The 21,120-nt window shown below is 39.9% G+C and overlaps 1 protein-coding gene across 1 annotated transcript; it reads right to left on the bottom strand.

Moving 5' to 3' along the window:
* Positions 1 to 251: 251 nt before the first annotated feature.
* Positions 252 to 21,033, bottom strand: LOC307162123 (sucrase-isomaltase, intestinal-like). Its single transcript, XM_079877214.1, has 26 exons — positions 20,998 to 21,033; positions 20,832 to 20,913; positions 18,530 to 18,651; positions 18,208 to 18,411; positions 16,341 to 16,495; positions 14,985 to 15,153; positions 14,564 to 14,660; positions 12,808 to 12,920; positions 12,529 to 12,654; positions 12,313 to 12,444; positions 12,034 to 12,153; positions 11,457 to 11,519; positions 10,944 to 11,060; positions 10,483 to 10,573; positions 9,373 to 9,511; positions 8,920 to 9,053; positions 8,765 to 8,799; positions 8,467 to 8,583; positions 8,036 to 8,184; positions 3,779 to 3,863; positions 3,523 to 3,579; positions 3,296 to 3,420; positions 1,999 to 2,087; positions 1,782 to 1,831; positions 1,293 to 1,454; positions 252 to 421 (listed from the first exon to the last, which is right to left on the bottom strand). Exons 2-26 carry the CDS (start codon positions 20,887 to 20,889, stop codon positions 347 to 349), a joined length of 2,784 nt encoding a protein of 927 aa, XP_079733340.1. The 5' UTR covers positions 20,890 to 20,913; positions 20,998 to 21,033; the 3' UTR covers positions 252 to 346.
* Between the last annotated feature and the right edge of the window lie 87 nt (positions 21,034 to 21,120).

The following is a 21,120-nucleotide window of genomic DNA, read 5'->3' as shown; positions in this document are numbered from 1 at the left end:
TATATTTTTTATATATTTTATATATATTTTATATATATATTTGTCTTGACAAGAAGTTTTAAGTTCAAAAGATTACCTGGTACTCATTAAATTAACTAAAGTATTTAAGTTGATATTAACCGGAGTGGATTAGTTGAGTTAACTAAGTTAAATGCGATAGGTTGCCTTGTTTTTTTTGTTAGCTCAACTGTTGTATTCTAAACCAGAAATTCTAATGTAGCAAAAGGTAGATAAAGACAAACCACATCCTCTTGACTTTAGATTTACCGCTTTATTACTACATTGGTAAATAAAGGTAAATAATCATGCGATTGCTCTTTCCGTAGACTGGTGTCCGAGTCTAAGCCTAGTTCCAGGTGATTGTGAAAGGCTTTTCAATGGTGTGAGATTGTGATGTTGCATCAATCTGCAACTCCTGAACCTGAGGGAGAGGAAGAGACAGAGTTTATGATGAAGTTTATCAGACAGAATGAAAGCTAATCTACACACTCATGGTCAACAGTTACTACACAAATCTGCTTTAAAGGAATAGTTCACCCCAAAATGAAAATGTACTGGAAATGTACAGGTCCTCTAAGATGTAGATGAGTTTGTTTTCTTCATGGGAACAGATTTGGAGAAATGTAGCATTACATTAATTGCTCAGCAATGAATCCTGTGCAGTGAAGAGACTCCAAACTGCTGATAAAACACATCACAATAATCCACAAGTGATCCACACCACTCCAGTCCATCAGTTAAACTCTTGTGAAGAGAAAATATGAAACAAATCCATCAAGACATTTTAACCTCAAACCACTGAGTCTGGTAAAAATATGAGTCCATAATTCATAATAATGCTTCTTCCAGTGAAAAAGTCCATCACATGTTGTCCTCTCACATCAACATCCACACACATATTTGTTTTGGACTGTTTTGGCTTGTAAATGGTACTTGATTATTCCTCCCCTGTTATTGAGTTATCCAATTATTGAGTATTCCTCTCCTGATTCAGACCAGACGACTTTTTCATTGGAAATAGTGTTATTATGGACTATGGACTCTTATTTTAACCAGAAGTAATGGTTTAAAGTTAAAAAGTCTTAATGATGGATTTGTTTACTCTTTTCTCTCCACAAGACACTAATAGACTGGAGTGGTGTGGATCACGTGTGGATTATTGTGATGTGTTTAATCAGCAGATTCACTGCACAGGATTCATTGCTGAGCAAGTGATGTAATGCTACATGTCATTTGTATGAGTGTTTCTGACAGTGTGAAACTGAAGTATATGTTTGCATGAAGAGTCTGACCTGAGCATTATATGTGAATGGCAGGTCGACGTCAGGTTGTCCAGTCACGCTCATGGTAACACGAGTGACGGGCGCTGTTACACCCCACACCTTCACCAGACCCAGAGTCAACCTGTCGGCCTCGGCCAGACCGTCTGTGGGAACCATGCTGGTCAGAACACCCTATATGAACACACAGATGTTACACACATATATAAACACACAGCTGTTACACATATATAAACACACAGCTGTTACACACATATAAGCACACAGATGTTACACACATATAAACACACAGGACAGCTATTACACATATAAACACAGCTGTTACACACATATAAACACAGCTGTACACATATAAACACACAGCTGTTACACACATAAACACACAGGACAGCTGTTACACACATGTTACACACTTGGATTCCCTATTGGATTTAATGAACACAATCCAAATAAATCTGAAAAAACTGCACACATAGCTTTCTTCAAAACAAATGAACGTACCGAAGACGCAGTGAAAGTTGTCAAGAGGAAACGCTTGTTCTGAACAGTATCTGTAAGGAGAAAGAAGGGGAAAAAAGGGTTTTATGGTGATGTACAAACTAAAATAAAGATACATATTCAGAACCCCCCCCCCCACACACACACACACACACACACACACACACACTCTCTCTCTCTCTCTCACTCACTCACTCACTCACACACACATATAACTCACCAATTCCCTCTCCGTCATCCCAGAACAAGGATCCATGTGCTGAACCTCCATCATCAAGAGCAACAAGAAGACCCAGAGGATTCAGACGACTACAAGAAGAAAAAAAAAAACACAAAACAAAACAGTGAACATTACATTAGTGTTGTGACATCACAAGAATAAACATATTAACACCTACATTTACATATTAAACTGTCCCTATTATGATATTTGAAAGGTTCCTAGTGTTGTATTGGAGTCTCCTATAACAGGTTCACATGCAACATCTCAGTGTCTGAAACGCTTCAGTCAAGGATTCAGTCTCTCTAAACCCCGCGTCTCTGACAGCTGCTCTGCTCTGATTGGTCAGACGGCCCAGTCTGCTGTAATTGGCCAGAAACCAAATGCTCATTATCATATCTGAATCTCAGCTCTTGATACACAGGTACAGTATATGAACAAAAATGATGGCGTGGGTTTTACCGTATCAATCTCATCAAAGTGGATTTGCTTTCTCAGCAGAAAACAGCTTCTTCTCGACATGAACAACATGAACCAAACTCTTCCAGTCTTAAGGCTGATTTATACTTCTGCGTCGGACCTACGCCGGAGCCTCTACGCTGTATGCAATGGGTTGATTTTCATTTATACTTCTGCGTCGTTGTCCGCGTTGACGCGCAATTACACAGAGGGAGCATGCGAAACCCAAGGGAGCAGTCCTAGCAGACCAATCACAGCGTCCTCGTAGAGTTGACGCGTTGTTACATTTTTGTAGAGGTGCACGTCAGGGTACGCCGAAGGGTACGTGCGCTACACACAGCCTACGGCGTGAGTTCGACGCAGAAGTATAAATTGGGCTTTAGATACAACTACAGTGTTTGAGGGCGGGGCAAAGAGACGCTGTTCAGCCAATGAAGATCACAGACTGCATTATGCAAATGAGTTGGAAGTAAGACTGGAATTACTGAAGACTTGTTTCATGCAGTTCAGAATCGCTTCTTTCTTTCAGGAGACAAAATCTTGTAAAATGCAGACATTTAACATTCACAAACAGCTCTATTACACACTGCATGAGAGGGAATATCTGAAAAAGCATAATATGGGTTCTTTAATACTTATTCAGCGATCAGAAACTTGGTCATCTTGATGAACAACAATGTGAACTCTTAAAGACACAAAGAGAGAGTGGAATATGGATATGTAAAAGAAAATGGACTGTTTGTCTAGCAAGAAACCTTTTGAAAGTGGAAAATAAACTCCTATGCAACTCTAGAGAAATGTCAGAAGTCTTAATAAAGATGGCGGGCAGCTTCTTGACCTGTAGTGTGTGTTGCTCTCTGCTTTCTGCCAGGGCAGGATGTGTCCTCCTCTCACGTGCAGGTTAATTTTCCATAATGGTGTTTCCATATCCACAAACTGTCCTCGCACTCCAACAACTTCACCCTGGTGGACCAATCACACACCAGCAGAAAAGAGAGTGCCTTATGACTGATCTTTCATTGACATGCTACAGAAATCTGGCATGCTTGCTGATGAAATGCTTACCGTGTGGTAATCGTACCAGCGAGCATTTGGCACGTAGCCCCTGACCACAGTAACACCCTTCACAAAACAAAACCAATGGGACAGCAATTAACAACTACACAAACAACACATGTGTGTCAGTACAGGGGCATCATTTAAGTTTATGTGAGCAACCTCAAAACTCATAAATGACTAATGGAGACTCTGACTTGTAGCATTAACACAGTGGAGGTGTAGCATGAGCACAGTTGTGTTTGTGTGTGTGTGTGTTCAGTACCGGGTCCAGTGCAGGTGTGATCAGAAGAGCGGGACCCCAGAGGAACTGTCTGTCGATCTTCCATGTGTTTTCATCTGTGACAAACCTGCAATACAGAACATGATCTCATCAACACTGGACATGATGCAGCTCATGAGAGGAAAACACAGAAAGCGAGTTTAGAGCATGAAATGAAAACATGAGTTGCTGAACAAAGTACATTTATCTTGCTTTAAGGACATTTAAATTAGTTTAAACCTGGGTTTAAATATATGCATATGCATTTTGCATATGAACATGATCTCATCATTTTTAAGGTTGAGAGCAATTACAGACAGAGAATCTGGCCCAAGTTCTGATTAGTCATTCCCATGATGCTTTGGGGGAGATGTAATTGAAACAAGAGGGTGGACTGTAGATAATGTGATGAAGATACACAATATTGGCAAAAGTTTTGGGACGTCTGCCTTTACATGCACATGAATTTTAATAATAATAATAATAATAATAATAATAATAATTTGTTACATTTATATAGCGCTTTTCTAGGTACTCAAAGCGCTTTACATGGAAGGGGTGAATCTCCTCAACCACCACAATGTGCAGCATCCACCTGGATGATGTGACGGCAGCCATATTGCTCCAGAACGCCCACCACACACCAGCTTACAGGTGGAGAGGAGACAGTGATGAAGCCAATCATTATATGGGGATGATTAGGAGGCCATGATGGACAGAAGCCAAGGGGCAAATTTGGCCAGGATGCCGGGGTTACACCCCTACTCTTTTTCGAAGGACATCCTGGGATTTTAAATGACCACAGAGTGTCAGGACCTCGGTTTAACCCCCTGAGGTCGGCGCGATAGGCTCGTTTTTTTCCGTATGAGTGCAAAAATAATAATAAAAAATATATATATTAATTTTTATCTTATATGCTTGTGTTATACATCAATCGATCCTGTTTAGTGTGTATTTTTTTTTTTGTGTATGCTCACAATAAAAACAAAGTGTTGTGCTTTTCGCCAAATAAAGAAAAATAAACATGATGCGAGTTCTGCCTACTCTCCGTCAGTGAAGTCAATTCTGAAACGCGTCCGAAAATGAACTGTAACTCAGCGAATACTCAGTCAAACAGGCATACAGTCACACAGGCATGAAGCTTGAATTATCTTCTTTCAAATGAAGTATTTTTTATAAAAAACAAATATTCACAGTTTATATAATATGTATGTAAAGAGAGAGATGTCAGTCGTTCTCATCTCAGCTAATTAAGTTTTAATGTGACTCCGCCTACGGAGACCGCGCTATTCAAACGCAAATGTGAGGCGATCCATACAAACCTGTGAAACGCCCACATCCGCTGGATAAGGCCGGTGAAACACTGGATGCGTGGCGTAAGCGTCTCAGCTGCGTGGCGTGTCCGTTTTTATTTCGGCTCCCATCCATGTTAACAGTTTAGTGTTTGCACACTGCCTGTGTGAGACGCGCGTCTCAGTCACTCAGGCACGAGCCGCGTGGAAAACGCGTGCATTCTAGAAATAGAACCGACGCCTATTTTTCACGCGACACGCAAGCGTCTTGGAAGCGTTTCCATGCAAAATTGAATAGGAAAATCTGTTTATTTGTCATTTTGACACGAATACATATTAATAAATGTCCTTTTGATGTTTAAAAGTGTCTAGGTTTTGACATAAATGCAAATATAAATGTAATTTTACAAAATATGATCGATTTTCAAATACTGCTGTATTGAAGCTTTTAGCAAACTCTATTGCTTTACTGAGATGAGGAATATATACTGTATGTGTTTTGTCAAAAATAAAGTCATCAACTAACTAATGAATCCTTTACTTTGAAATACGTATGATAAAATGTATACTTTAGTTTTGAAAGACGTTGACTAGTTTTGAAAAGATTATAAAGTATGTATGTGCATGCATATATGTGTGTGTGTATATGAAGAGTTCAGATGCAAAAGCCTCTAAATGCCATCTGAAATTTTTTCCTAGAATGATCAGTTTTATGAAGCTTGTATATTTAAGTTAGCTATAGGTGACATACCTGAATGAATGGCTCATTAAGTATGCAGGGACGTAGTCTCACCAGGTGTGAACTACTACATATGCATGATGCTGTTGGAGCGTTTACGCCCCATCCGCATATTGGCTTTCCAAACTAAAAGTGTTTCACAAAACTAAAATCAATGTATCGTTTTTTTGTGAATGATTAGGCAGGATGATTTTCATATCATTTTGAAGAAAAAACACTAGGCGATGACATCCATTAGTCTTATTGCCACATATTTAGTATGTGTTTTGTGGCCTTATTTCAGAAACTTTAATTTTTAGTTTTTTCGATAACCATGCATAAACATTATTCTCTCAAAAATGAAAACATGTACATACATGTGGCTCACATATTATGGAAGTCCTGTTTGTGCTATATAGAGTGAATTTACACCTTTGCCATTAATATGTTTATAAGCAACTGAAAAAAGCACAAATGTCAGGGCATGTCAGAACATCTCAAGGACCCCAAAAACACCCCAGACCCCAGAGGGTTAACGTCTCATCCGAAGGACAGTGCTCTTTGACAGTATAGTGTCCCCATCACTGCACTGTGGTGTTAGGACCCACACAGACCACAGGGTGAGCACCCCCTACTGGCCTCACTAACCTCTTTCAGCAGCAACCTGGTTTTCTCAGGAGGTCTCCCATCTAGGTACCAACCAGGCTCAGCCCTGCTTAGCTTTAGTGGGCAACCAGTCTTGGGCTACAGGGTGATATGACAGATGGCCATATTAATGACATCCCATTCTTAATCCGTAGGGTTTAATATGGATTTGGCCAACCCTTTGCAGCTATAACAGTTTCAACTCTACTGGGAACACTTTCCACAAAGTTTAGGAGTGTGTTTATGGGAATTGTTGACCATTCTTCTGGAAGCGCATTAGTGAGGTAAGGCACTGATGGTGGATGAGAAGGCCTGACTCTCAGTCTATGCTCTAATTCATCCTAAAGAAGGTCAGGACTCTATGCAGGACAGTCCAGTTCCTCCACATCAAACTCACTCATCCATGTCTTTATGGACCTTGCTTTGTGCACTGGTGTGCAGTCATGTTGGAACAGGAACATCGCCAAACTGTTCCCACAAAGTTGGGAGCATGAAAGTGTCCGAAATGTCTTGGTGTGCTGCAGCATTAAGAGTTACTTTCACTGGAACTAAGGGGCCAAGCCCTGAAAAACAACCCCACACCATAATCCCCCCTCCACCAAACTTTACACTTGGCACAATGCAGTCAGGCAAGTACCGGTTCTCCTGGCAACCGCCAAACCAGAGAAGTCAGAGAAGCGTGATTCGTCACTCCAGAGAACACGTCTCCACTGCTCTAGAGTCCAGTGGCGGCTGCTTTACATCCCACGCTTTACACCCATGCTTTACACCACTGCATACCACGCTTTACACCCCTGCATCCCACGCTTTACAGCACTGCATCCCACGCTTTACACCACTGCATCCCTCTAACCCTAACCCTATCCCACGCTTTACACCACTGCATCCCACGCTTTACATCACTGCATCCCACACTTTACACCCCTGAATCCCACGCTTTACACCCCTGCATCCCACGCTTAACACCCCTGAATCTCACGCTTTACACCCCTGCATCCCACGCTTTACACCACTGCATTCCTCTAACCCTATCCCACGCTTTACACCACTGCATCCCACGATTTACACCACTGCATCCCACGATTTACACCACTGCATCCCACGCTTTACACCACTGCATCCCACGCTTTACACCCCTGCATCCCACGCTTTGCACCACTGCATCCCACACATTGCATTGCACTTGGTGATGTAAGGCTTGGATGCAGCTGCTCGGCCATGGAAACCCATTCCATGAAGCTCTATGCACTGTTCTTGAGATGGAAACCTATCACGGAACCACACTTGAATTCACTGAGCTCCTGAGAGCGACCCATTCTTTCACTAATGTTTGTAGAAGCGTCTGCATGCCTAATGTTTGATTTTATACAACTGTGGCCATGGAAGTGATTGGAACACCTGAATTCAACGATTTGGAGGGGTGTCCCAATGCTTTTGGTAATATAGTGTTGTGTATATTTTGAGGGAAAGAGAGGAGTACAAGATGAACGAAGGTCTTAAAGGGACAGTTGATGTTCTGTCAACATGAGCGTTCTGCTGAACATCTGGCTCATGGTTTTGGGTGATTTTCATGTGTGTGTGAGTGAACTCTTGAGAAACACTCACTCGTGCAGAAGGGGTCTGACCACAGTGTTTCCATGAGCGTGAGCTTCATACATCAGTGTGTACAGGTATGGCAGGAGGGTGTAGCGAATATTCAGCACGTCACGAGACACAGCAGCAAACTCCGATCCCCAGGCCACGGGGTCCTGCCTCTGTCAAAGATCAGATCATCATCGTTCAGTACTTCTGAAGAAAACATGAATGGATTCTCACACAAGCTTAGCATAGTGATGAAGGATCTAAAAAAAACATTTTTAGATCCAAAAAATATTATAATGTGCAAAAACCATGAGAGCTTTTAAAAGGGAAAAGACCTCTGACACAATCCATTCATACTATTGTCATACCTATAGGCTTAGAATAAGATAATCAAGTTTTTGGTCCAGAAATCCTCAATCTGTCCATAAACAGGTGCTGTGAGTGTGTGTTCTTACTGGCATGTTAATGGTGTTGTGGTTTCTGGAGAACGGGTAGAAAGCTCCGAGCTGCATCCAGCGCAGGCACATCTCGTATTCGGCATGGTTAAAGAAGCCACAGATATCAGCGCCGGTCTGGAACGAGAGTGATAGAGAGAAACACAAATATAGTTCTCTGTAAAAACAGAGCATTCATAAATAAACTCTAGAGTCAGTGTAGTGGCTGCATGCTAGTGTAACCCAAATTAACTAAAAATGTTATTTGACAGGAAATAAAGCACAAATGATAGATCAATAGGACGAGAGAGGCACTTACGTAAGGGATGCCAAATATGCTGAACTCCATCATGCCTGAAAGATAGAAACAGAGGGAGGGAGGTTTTGGTTTTCATGCATACAGATATTAAGTTTATACACTGAATTGTACAGTAGAGACCAAAAAGCACCAAATAATAAGCATCATCATCATACCTATGATGGACTTCAGAAGCTGGTCCCACCTGGAGTAGTTGTCTCCCAGCCAATGTCCTGCCCAGCGCCCACTAGATGGGTATGTTGAGCGGGTAACAACCACTCCTCTCTTTCCAGTGGTACTAAGCAAAGCACTGTGAAATACACATAGCATAATTTCAACACTGACAAACCCGGCCCTAAGTTCAGTCAGGTTCTCCTCCAGTGTGTGGAACCATTGGCGTTTTAGCCTAAATGTAAATATGTGATATTGTGTGATTTTTTTGTTTGTTTGTATTTGTCTGTTATTGTTTGTGTCAGTTACAGTTTGTGTTTTGAACCATGTGAGTCTTTAATAAAGCTTTGATAATGATGATGATAATGATGATGATAAACACACAAAGCAATCAAAACTCGTATCAGAACAACCAAGAAATAAATATAGTAGTGAATATGGAGAAACAGAAAACTCACTCATAAGTGGGTTTGGTGTGAGACCATCCGTACAAGTTGTGGACATCATAATGCTTGACGCGTGTGCCATCATCGAGGATCTGCTCGCTGTTCATGCACATAGTCTTATGGTTCAGACCTCTATGCATGGACTCCAGTCCTGGGAAAAGATCACACACATACATTTTGGACAGAAAGTGCTAAATACTAGTGTAAATGTTGGGAATAGTTGACTAAACATTAATCGGCCAGAAGAGGCTTAGTCAACCAAAATGTTATGTGTTATGTGTTATGTGTGAAAAAAACTCTACAGAAAGTGGTGAAGTCACACAGAGTTCATTAACAGCGGTTCTTGTGGTAATTACAGTGTGTCGGTCAGGAAATCCAAATGTTCGCCTATCATCCATCGACCTCAAATATGGCTTATCATTTGAAACATTTAAGAAGCAACTTTACTTGTCCACTTGCTCTAAAGTTAACGATTACTGGGCGCTTATCCAAGTGTTTGTGTGGAGTGTGGAAGCTGAGGTATCGCTTGCTTGCACAGAGACGCCGGCGCGATTACTATACTCCCTCATTTTTGGTCATACAGATAATAGAGTAATACATCGCTCAAAATAGTCATTTATTTTAATTTGAGGAAACTCACAATAACAAGAAAACATTGTGCCTTCGTAAAATAAAGAAAACATCAGGATGTGCTTTCTGCCGTCTCAGTTTCCTCTCGAAATAAATGAGCTATACTACAGAGATGACGTGTCAGCATTGTCAACTTCATCTTTGCACCCGACATTGACTCAGAAAAAACTGGTTCATTAATAAATAATCAAAATATATTCTTGCTATTTTTTCTGACACACTCATAGTCATGATTTTTGCCAGTGCTTTGCTTCAAGCTTTATGCGTGTGCTAGAGCGCTGAAAATATTAAAGTCTCATTGTGGTTTAGTTCACTCTCAGAGTGTAATTAAATTATTATAAGCATGCGCGTAGTCAACTAATGTTTTAAATGAACGACTACCGGTCGACTATAAAAACTTCAGTCAGGAGCAGGCCTCGTAAATGTTGACTATGGTGTTGTAAAATCTCTGGAGCCAAGTATTCATGCCAGGATGCGCTCATAAGAACTTACGGGGCATGTATGGAGGATTTTCCAAAGCTTGATCCCCTAAACACTTCTCTCCGACGGTGCCATGCACAAAACTGGCCGGCTCATTCATGTCCTTCAGAAAGCAAAACACAATGACAGTATTATCATCCAATCAATACAAAGAGGATAAATGTGATGATATGCAAATGAGTGTAGAAATGGGGCGTGGCTATGCTAAACCTTCACTTGTTCTTGCACAGCTCAGCATGACTCTGACAAGCAAGATGTATTCATGAATCAACATCCTTGTTAAGATTTCAACAACATTATTATCATTTTCCTCGATTTTGGAGGTATTTAATTATTAAGGACGTGTTGTTTTAAGAGCAACAAAGGCGCGTAATAGCACTGATGTCCTCAAAGAACATCTTGTACAATTTTAATTCATGAAATTGGTTTACTTTTCATTCCAACATGAAAAATGACAAAAACAAAGCACTCACGATCCAAAGTCCATCAAACTTCATGACGTTGTTGTAATAGTCTTTAATCTGCTGTCCCCACCACTCTGCTGTACTTTTCTTGAAGAAATCAGGGAACGCCACGAACGCTCGGAACAGCTGAAAGTTTAAATGAAAGAAACATTAGGTTGGACAAGATGCTTTAACCATTTCTAGATGCAGATTGGATGTTTGCTCATTTGTTTAAGCACTAATGTACTTCTTATCTGTTCTGATTGGCTGAGTTTGAGTTTGTTTACCACAGCATAGCACTAGTATGTGCTCATTGGCTGATGGTGTGTCTTCTACATGCTGACTGGTTGATAGTATCTATGATATCACACTCATCTCGATTGACTCCCCATTGTACTGATGATTTCAGTATGAATAGACTTAAATATGGGGGAGCAAAAGAAAAGGTGTCCGGTTCTCTGATTAAAGAGTGATAGAAATAGAAAGAAATCGATATATATAGAAAAATAATAAAAATGGATCAAGAGAGAAAGAGGCAGATACCTTTACTTGAGTATCCCAGTCCAAAGAATTGTCCACATCCACATCGGGATAATCAGGCCACACCTATGAGAGCGAATCAACTGCTAAAATCAGGGGTTCAGGATCATTCCTGCTTTCAGTACATGTCCATGTCATACTGTATATGACTGAAAACATCAGATGAACAGGTTCTCTAATCAAAATGCTCCAAACAAATAAAAAAAAAAAACTTCATCTGCGCTCCAGATGAAGTTTCCCACTTTAACCTCATTTAACCCGAAACTCTGAATCTGAATTCTTCCGCCACATTTGAAAATAATCAACAGAATTCTGCTTCATTCATCATCAAATGAAACTTCTGACTGAAGTATGAGTTGATTAATTTGCCGTTCAGTGGTTATTCCCAAGTAGGAGTTGGGAAAATTCCATTTTAGGACCTGGAGAATGTAGCATAACAAAACATAATAATGACATCTCAGGATAATGAACCCCAAACTTGTGCTGCAGAGCAGAGAAAACTATACTGTCAACAAAACTATGAGGTATTGACTCAGTATACATCAATATATGCTGCTCTTTCTCTTTGCGTTTGTCATACCTTTCCCCACACAATGTCATCGCTGAGCTTAGGAGGCCATTTGATGAAAACATCTTTTTCAATCCCGGTATCAAACGCAGGGTAGGAGCCTTTAGTCTCATTGGCTGCTATAGCCGGGTCCTGAAGCACACAAACAAATAAAGCATGTAGTTTTGCTACAGAATAAATTTCACTGTTTCTGGCCATACTGATGTCAGACTACATCCATCTATATTTATAAGCTGTGTTCCCTTTTATGGAAACAACATTTAATTTCCAGTAATTAAGAATTGTTGGTACCAAAATGAAGATATAGCGCATCCCCTCAGCCCTCATGCGGTCCACCAGAGCAGGCAGTCCCTTGAAGTTCTTTTTGTCCAGCGTAAAGTCCATCTGCCTCTCCATGTACTCAATGTCTGCATATTGAACATCCTATGAGGGATCAAAGGTCAAATGTTATGATCATTACATTTAATGACCAAAGACATCAGAAGTTTAAAAGATGAGGTCGCTTACATAAGGAATTTTAGCAGCTTTCATGTCGTTGTAAAGATCTGCGATCTCCGCATCATTGGCGTAGCCGTAGCGACAAAGCTGGAATCCAAGCGACCAATAGGCTGGAAGAACCGGGCGGCCGATCATCTGTCAAACAAAACCAAGAGATAAATATTTTACATTTGATGCACTTAACATTTTAGAACATATATATTCAAGTGGCTTAAGATGGTGGTTCCCAACCACATTCCTGAATTGTACTGCACATGCACACACACACACACACACACACATACACACCTCAGTGTACTGTTGAACCACAGCTTCTGGAGTGGGTCCCATCACCATGTAGAAGTCCAAGATTCCTCCGATGGTGCGGTAGGTCAGAGCTGGAGTCGGCAGGATGGTCACATCTAAGAGCAAAACAAGCAACAAAAAAAGAGAAAAGGATGACATCATCCATGTAACTCTGTCACGATACTAAAAGTCATGATACTAAAAGAAAACAATTGAATTGAATTGTGAATTTAATAAGAAAATAAACTCAGATAATCCAAGTCCATCCAAGTAACAATAACTGACAGTGAACTGAGATCTCAGAGGAACTTAAATCTACACAGATAATGAACAGAATAATAACAGGTGTGCTCAAAATTAATCAGTAACCATAGTAACAAACAAGTGGAGTTGGTGAAGGGATGGGACCAGGCAGACAGGCAAACGGGAGTGACCGGGGACGAGCGATGCTTGCGGAGCCGATGGAGCTGGAGACCTGGGTGCAGACGGTGCGTTGCTGGAACCGGGCGACATCTCAGGCTTTGGAGTTAAACTGCTTTTGTGCGACTGAGCTGCAACCACAAACCCTGAGGTGGAACTGGGGTACCAGGGCTGCAATGGAACTGGTGCAACTGAGGACTGATGCTGAGCCTGATGGAAGGCGGAGTCAGACTGAGCCGAAGGGGTGGAGGATCGGAGCGCAGTGGACAGCTCGCGTGTCCATGGTGATGAGCTGGCGATGTCTGACCTATGTAGAGCCGGTAGGCCAAAAGGGCCCCGTGGAGTCGTGAGCCTGATGGTCCCCAGTGATGCCCTGGGAGGAAGGAGTGAAGGCAGAAGAGTCAGGACAATGGGGCGATGGGCTGAGGTTGAGATACGGGATCAGCGGAGCCAGGGGATCCTCCAGTCCAGTTGGTGAATCCATGCCGCAGATAGCAGACTGGAAACTGACTGGAAATGACGGAGACTGGGCAGGATCTGGAAGAGGAGGCGGGAGAGGGAGGCTGGGCGGGACCAGCCAATCTAAAGACGGTACTTCTGAAGAGGAAGGGATTAACTGGGGCAGAGAAAAGTCCTCTCCAATTTCCAGAATTTTATCCACAGAGTTCAGAGTGCACTCACTCACTCCAGTGCGGGTGTGGACAGGGAACCCCCCAGGGCAGACCAGTGGTGCTCAGAGGGTCGTTGCGAGCTAGGCACTGGGTCGCGTGGTAGGATGGATCGAGGGTAGACTCTCTCTAGACATCTGATAACGGCCTCCCTCCAGCTAGGTCCTTTGATATCTGGGAGGTCTACAGGCTAGTGGTAATTCTCCCCGGTCCAAAACAGGGATTTTAGTATCTAATCATCGTAATTAGTGGTGGCAGAAATCCCCAGTAAAATCCAAAAATGTAAGTCCCTTTTGGGCAATGGCAGCCAACTGAGCTGCCATTTCCATTTTGAGGTCGGTTATTCTGTGACGATACTAAAAGTCCAAAGATTAAGATGAGTCAAGAGATTCCAAAACAAATACATTTAATAAGAAAATAAAGTCCATGAGACAGTGTGTCTAAGCATTCAGACATTTGAGCTATTGTCGTCTACAACGATGCCGGTTTCAAAAACTTACAATTTGAAACCTGTTTTAAGAACTTCGTGTTTTCAGGCACCCAAAGCGCAGTTGCCGTGTAAACGAACAGCCAAAACATATAAAAAGTTTTATGTTTTTGGTTACTCTTACAGCATTCAGCACAGGTTGTGTCCAGTGGGTCACACATGTTTAGTGTGTGTTTGTACTCACCCATGGCATTGCTGTTGAGCAGGAGGACGCCATGAGCGTTTTTTGATTTCTCCAGACCCATGTAGAAGGGATGGACTCCATAACTGTTCAGTTTATACTACAGATGGGCAGAAAGAGATCAGAGTTTGAGTTTGTGATGTGATTTCAGTTCTGCTCCAGACAATGTAGTGTCAATGAGAGATTTTTATTTGGCTTAAGAACAATGCAAATCCCATTTCTCTGAAGCCTACAGAAAGCAGAATGACCCGAAAATTGAAGATATCAGGGTGAAAATACCCCTGTATGAGCAATAAAATAACAAGCAATAAGCGCAATATCAGACGCAATATCATTTACTTCATTCCTGAATGAATCAGCCGTTAAGTGCAGATGACATTATATATCAGGCTTGTAGAACATCAGCACTGGTTCGGACACTCACCCCTGGAGGCTGGTCTTTGGCAAACAGGCCGTATGTGTGAAAGTTGAGGTCATGTGTGTAGCTGGGGTGCTCAGTTTCACCAACACCATAGACATAGTTTGAGGGGAGGCGTGTGGAGATCTGAAGGAACTGATCGGAGAATGTGAACCCTGGCACAGCAGAGTCCCATCTAGAGGAGAAGAGATTTAGCAGAACTTTGAGAACACTGATAAATATGTTCCTTATATTAAGAAGGCAAACTGTGCTTTATAGTCCTATATATTTATTTTTATTTAATGCATTTTATTTAACATATAAAAACATTAATTAATTTCAACTCAAACATTAGATTCAGTTCATAAAAAGAATACTTTGAATGTAATGCGTCTGCCAAATACATGAATGTAAATGACATATGTATGTCACAGACATTCAGTTATCTTTGTCTTTGTCTATATTTTTCACTTTCATGGACTTTTATGTTGTATTAGTTCCTGGTTTGCTTTGTTTAATTTAATGCCACTTATGAGTTGTCATGGAGATTCAATAATTCATCACATAGTCGGTAATTACCCTCATTTGCCTCATATTTAAGTTACACCTGTCATACACCCCGCGCAATGCAGCACACAAACATGCCAAATATTAAAAATAAAAGTACAACAGTGTAAAAGATTATTATTGTGTACATAAAGATATGGTGGAATCCGGTGGACAACCCTTTTAGATCATGCGCTGGGCATTTTTCCCATCGTTAAACAAGCAAAAGTGGATTCAGACGCCCTAAGTGCACTTGGGCTGTGCTCTTTAGACCATGCGCTTAGATCCTTAAAATAGGGCCCACAGTCTTTTCAGATTAGTTTGTCCGGTCACGTCAATGTTAAGTTGTGTTTTTAAAAAATCTTGATTGATAAAAAAAACTTTTTTATATTGTTACATGTGCATGTAGTTTGACTGGTTACTATTTCCTTTCCTAATGTCTGTCTGCCCTCTAGTGGTTGGAAGTGTATTTTGTGTCTTATTAGGAGCTTATTCTCTACACCTGTGGACCATGTAAGAGGAGTGTGGATATAAGGAGCCCCGTTGTTACATCTGGGAGGTTGGATTGGTGCGGTGGTCGAGTGGCGCTTGTTTTCCCTATTTCTTTTCTCCCCGAAGTTTATGTTATGATTATTGTTTATTAATAAAAAAAAACATTGGACCGAGCCTTCCGTGTTGACCCTCTTTGTGTTATGGCAAGGGCTGTAACATATTTATATATATATATATATAAAGGACATGCTCAAGTTTTTGAAACTACAGGAAAACTACCAGATTTTTGGCAAGAGAAGCTCTCTGGACTCCATGTTACCATGTTAATTGAGGTGTATTACTCACATGATTTCTTGTGAGCTCTTTCTGATGACTTGGATCCCGAATGGCTTGTTCTGGATCTGAACCCTGTACAGTCTGTTGTTTTCCTCAGTCTCTGGGGCGGCCGGCAGCTCGAGGGGAACGGGGACCTCGAAGCGAGCGTTGGCTGGGTCAAAGATCTAGATCAATAGGACCAAAATCAGTCGTAGTCTGAATTTCAGTCCTAAATATATTCATCTATTTACTTAATTTGGATTCTTAATGAGGATTCTTAAAATCCTCATAAGAGAATGGTGCTAGTAACACCAAGATTATGGGTTCCCAAGAGAACGCATTAACAAAGTATACCTTAAATGCAATGTAAGTCGCTTTGGATAAAAGCATCTGCCAAATACATGAATGTAAATATTTTTTATACTGTGATTATAAATGGTGACATCCGAGAATAGTGACAGCAAATAAAAATAGACACTTTCTCTGACATATTCATATAAATTTTAATCAAAAATTTTGGTGTTAATTAAATAGAAACCCATTTAAAATGTATTAATGGACATGGGAAATTTTGTAGCGATAGCGCCAAAACATTAGAATGATTTACCTCTTTCTCTCAGATCGGCACTCACATTAAGTGTTTTTAAACACAAGCTTAAGGAATACCTCCTTGCATTAGCATTTAATGGGGTATAGAAGTTGTCTGTGTATTAAAACTGATGGGTTTATTTAGCTGTTATTTTAAGTGTGGTTTTAGTGTTGTGTTTTTATGGTTGTCTTTATGTGTTTTAGATATTGTACAGTATTTTGTTCAATGGTCAGTTGTGTAAAAGTGCTTAATAAATAAAATAAACAAAACAAAACGAAACTTAGACCATGCGGTTAGATCATTAAAATAGGGCCAAAAAAGTTAAATAAACAGGTAAATTTACGTCTATACAGTAGGGGGCGCAGCTCAAACAAACATCTGTGCTGCCATTCTGGATTGAAGAAGAATAGGATTTTTATTTTTTTATTTTTTAAAAGTGATGTTTATCTAAAGTCATTTTCGCATACTAGTATGGTTGAATTGGATTATTGAAGGTCAGCAGCAAAGACATTGGTTAAAGGGACATCATTTGTTCACCCAAAAATAAAAATTCTTTAATCTTTTACTTACCCTCAAGTTGTTCCAAACCTGTATGAGTTTCTTTCTTCTGCTGAACACAAACGAAGATATTTTAAAGATTGTTGGTAACCAGACAGTTGATGGTAGCCATTGACTTCCATGGTATTTTTTTCCTACTAAGTCAATGGCTAACGTTAACTGTCTTATGACCAACAATCTTTAAAATATCTTCTTTTGTGTTCAACAGAAGAAAGGAACCCATACATGTTTGGAATAACTTGAGGGTAAGTAAATAATGACAGAATATACATAAAGTTTAATTGTGTAATTTAATATTTAATTATTGCTGGTTTGCGTTATATTCAGAGTTTGTATTTCACTGTTTTTGTTCATTTTGAGGAATACGAGATGAGTAAATGCATGCTCACATTTAGTCTAGAACTACAAGAAGTAACTTGTGTTACTTATTTGAAAAAGTAACGAAGATATTTTATTTTAAAAGTAATGCGTTACTTTACTAGTTACTTTAAAAAGTAATCTGATTACACTACTCAAGTTACTTATAATGCGTTACCCCCTACCCTGCTAATACTCTAATGTGTGTTACCTGACATGTAGTTGCAAAGTAACAGAATGTTCAAAAGGGACCAGCAAAATAAAGTGTTACCCCACATTATTGCCAAAGGAAGTAACCGCTCTGAAACTCTAGAAGCATCTGTAACATGCATGAATATAAATGGTACATTTAGTCATTGTATTGGTCTAAATCCTACATTTAGAAAAGCATACCTTCCAGCGCAGGCTTTTTCCACTCAGGAATGTGATTTCCACACGGAGCTTGTTGATGTCTCGAGATTGAGAGCGCTGACTTGGGAAATCGGTATTGCGCTCTATATCTACAATGATGCCGCTTGCTGTTTCAACAATGTTGCTGGTGACGTAGCCGTGGGTCTCGGCGTAATAACACCAGGGCGCGTTGGGAATACTTGAAGGCTATAAAAGATGATACAAACATTTGGAGCAGATGTTGAATCACGTTCTAACAGTAACAGGATAGACACACTTCAGCTCAAACAATGTCTTTGAATATTGAATGTCTTCGCTCTCTGACCTCCCAGATGCAGCCGCGGGCTTCACATTTGGCCTGATCGGAACCCGCATCAGGGTAACAGTCGAAGTCCCGAGATTTTAGAGATTTGGCCTCCCAGTTGACTGTGTAGTCAGGTTCCAAACCTGAAAAATAATAATAATCTGTTAAGAACCCCTTTAAGAAAAAAAAAAAAAAAAACACCCTGAAGCTGCCACTGATGAGAAGCAAGATGACTCAAGATACTAAGTCTTGTTTATGAAAAATGTATTTTTTTTTTCTCCAGTGGGGGCAGACAAAATAAACCTTATTCAAAGAGAAACGTTCAAACGTTCCCTGATGCTATTTTGCAGGTTTAGAAAACAATTCCGCCACTGACCAGGAAAAACCTAGTCTAAAGTCAGTGGCGCATTGCGCATGTTATTCATATGCTATTTTAAGGGCGCATGCTTGGCCATAATCAATGTAGCGTGTGCACAACGCGCATACACTTTGCTTATCTCATCTACACAGAAGCAGCAGTTTTCATTTTTGCAAATCATACATTATTACAATAGATAGATAGATAGATAGATAGATTTTAATTTGGGTGGGTTTCTCCATCCCCATACAATGTCACTTCTCTGTGTTTTACGGCCCTGACGAGAACGTCGGTCTCCTCGCGCTGCTGGCACGCGTCTGGCAAATCCGCTGTTATAATAGCAATCCGCCGTGGAACAAGCGCGCCGTCTCTTAAAGGGAACGTGAGATGACGCTCTGATTGGTTTATTTCACGTTACGCCCAAACCACACCTATGAATAATGAATCTACTTCAGACCAACACATTTTAGATTTGCGTCGGGCGCGAGAGTCATTTATCCCGCCGGTATAATAGCAACAGCGCCCAAGACCCGCCCCCAAAGTTACTTGCGTTTCGCGCTTGATACTTGCATTTCAGATCGTTAAAATAGGGCCCTAATTCTTGTTTCTGAAAAATGTACAAAATCGTTTTTTTTTTTGTTTGTTTGTTTTTCAGTGGGGTCAGGTCAGATAAAATAAAAGTTCAAAATACACTGCAAAAAATATTTTCTTACGTCATATTTTTGTCTTGTTTTCCAGTACAAATATCTAAACATTCTTAAATCAAGATAAATTTACTTAAAAAGCAAAATGACTTAAGATGTTAAGTCTTTTTTTCTCTCTTTGAATAATACTTCTATTTTAGAACTTTTTTTAAATTTTGAACTTCTAAAGAAGACTTGTTTGCAAAGAAATACTTTCTATTCTATTCTATTGCACTGTTAAAAATTGCTGTAAAAAACAGCCACATTTTGACAGTAGCATACTGTTTTCTTATTGGCCAGAGGAAAACAATGCATTCTGGGTAATTTTTCTTGAAAGTAGCCTACAGGAATTTACTGTGAATTCGACACTCAGAGGCTGTGTTGCAAACACACCCTATACCCTCAATCACTAATATATATTAGTTCACTAATATAGTCCACTTGACAGTGAATGAAAACAAATGAGTGAATTCAGACACTGATGAACACCTGCTGTTAACAAGCAGAATAACTGAAAAACAGAGAAACAAGAGAAAAAAAAAGAGAAACACGAGAACTACAACTAAATTCCAGCCACAGCCTTAGATGAACTGAAGATAAAATACATTAAATCTCTCAAAATCTGATTAAACAACTCCACAAACAACATTACCAGCTTCACTTATTACTAACTAGCTTGACTTCATTTCTGTCAAATGTCTACAGAAGTTCTTGATGAGAATTAACCGAGATTTAATGATTTATTGTTTCGTTTGACATTACCACTTTAGATTAGTTGAACAACAACATTAGTAGAAGACAAGAAAAGCCTTATCACCACAACGTTTATTTCCAACAGGATGCGTTTCCTCTTAAAAAGAAAGAAATACTATATATATAAAAAAAAAAAAAACTAGTAGCAGTATAGTAATAGTGGTACCACTACTACTACTACTACTACTACTACAGCTACTACTACTACTACTACTACTACTAATAATAATAATAATAATAATAATGATAATAATAAAAATATACTACAGATTAACACACACATTTGTTGATGTATTTTATTATCAAAAATAATAATATAAATACATTCATAAGAAACTAGCCGATATAATTATATAATTGTTGTTGTTTTATTGTCTTAATTTACTATAATAATTAAGAAGCAAACTTAGGTTTATTTTAGTGCAAATACTGTATTAGACATTCTTCTGATTAGTCATTACAGAGTCTCAGGTGTGCTACAATTCATGTTAATATAACAATAATGTGAAACATGGATTAATGCTCTTACCTGAAGCAGTCAAAGCTACGAGAAGACAGAGAGACAGGTAGACAGTCCAGACCGCCATTGTTTCTCAATGAACACTGAAACTCTGCATAGAATTTAAAACAGAATTATACATAAATAATTGTTACAAGGTTTACATGGTTCAATTATGTATTTTTGTGACACGAACCAGTTCAGTAGATCAATGTGAATGTCTGGATATTGCGCTGTGGATCTCTGGTTTATCTTTATATACTGGAGGGGAGTTTGTTTATCAGCACCTGCTCATGTTCTCACATCTCACATGTGAATT

Source organism: Squalius cephalus (assembly GCF_949319135.1).
Source record: "Squalius cephalus genome assembly, chromosome: 1".
Classification (NCBI taxonomy): Eukaryota; Metazoa; Chordata; class Actinopteri; order Cypriniformes; family Leuciscidae; genus Squalius; species Squalius cephalus.
This window is presented reverse-complemented; position numbering and strand designations above follow the sequence as displayed.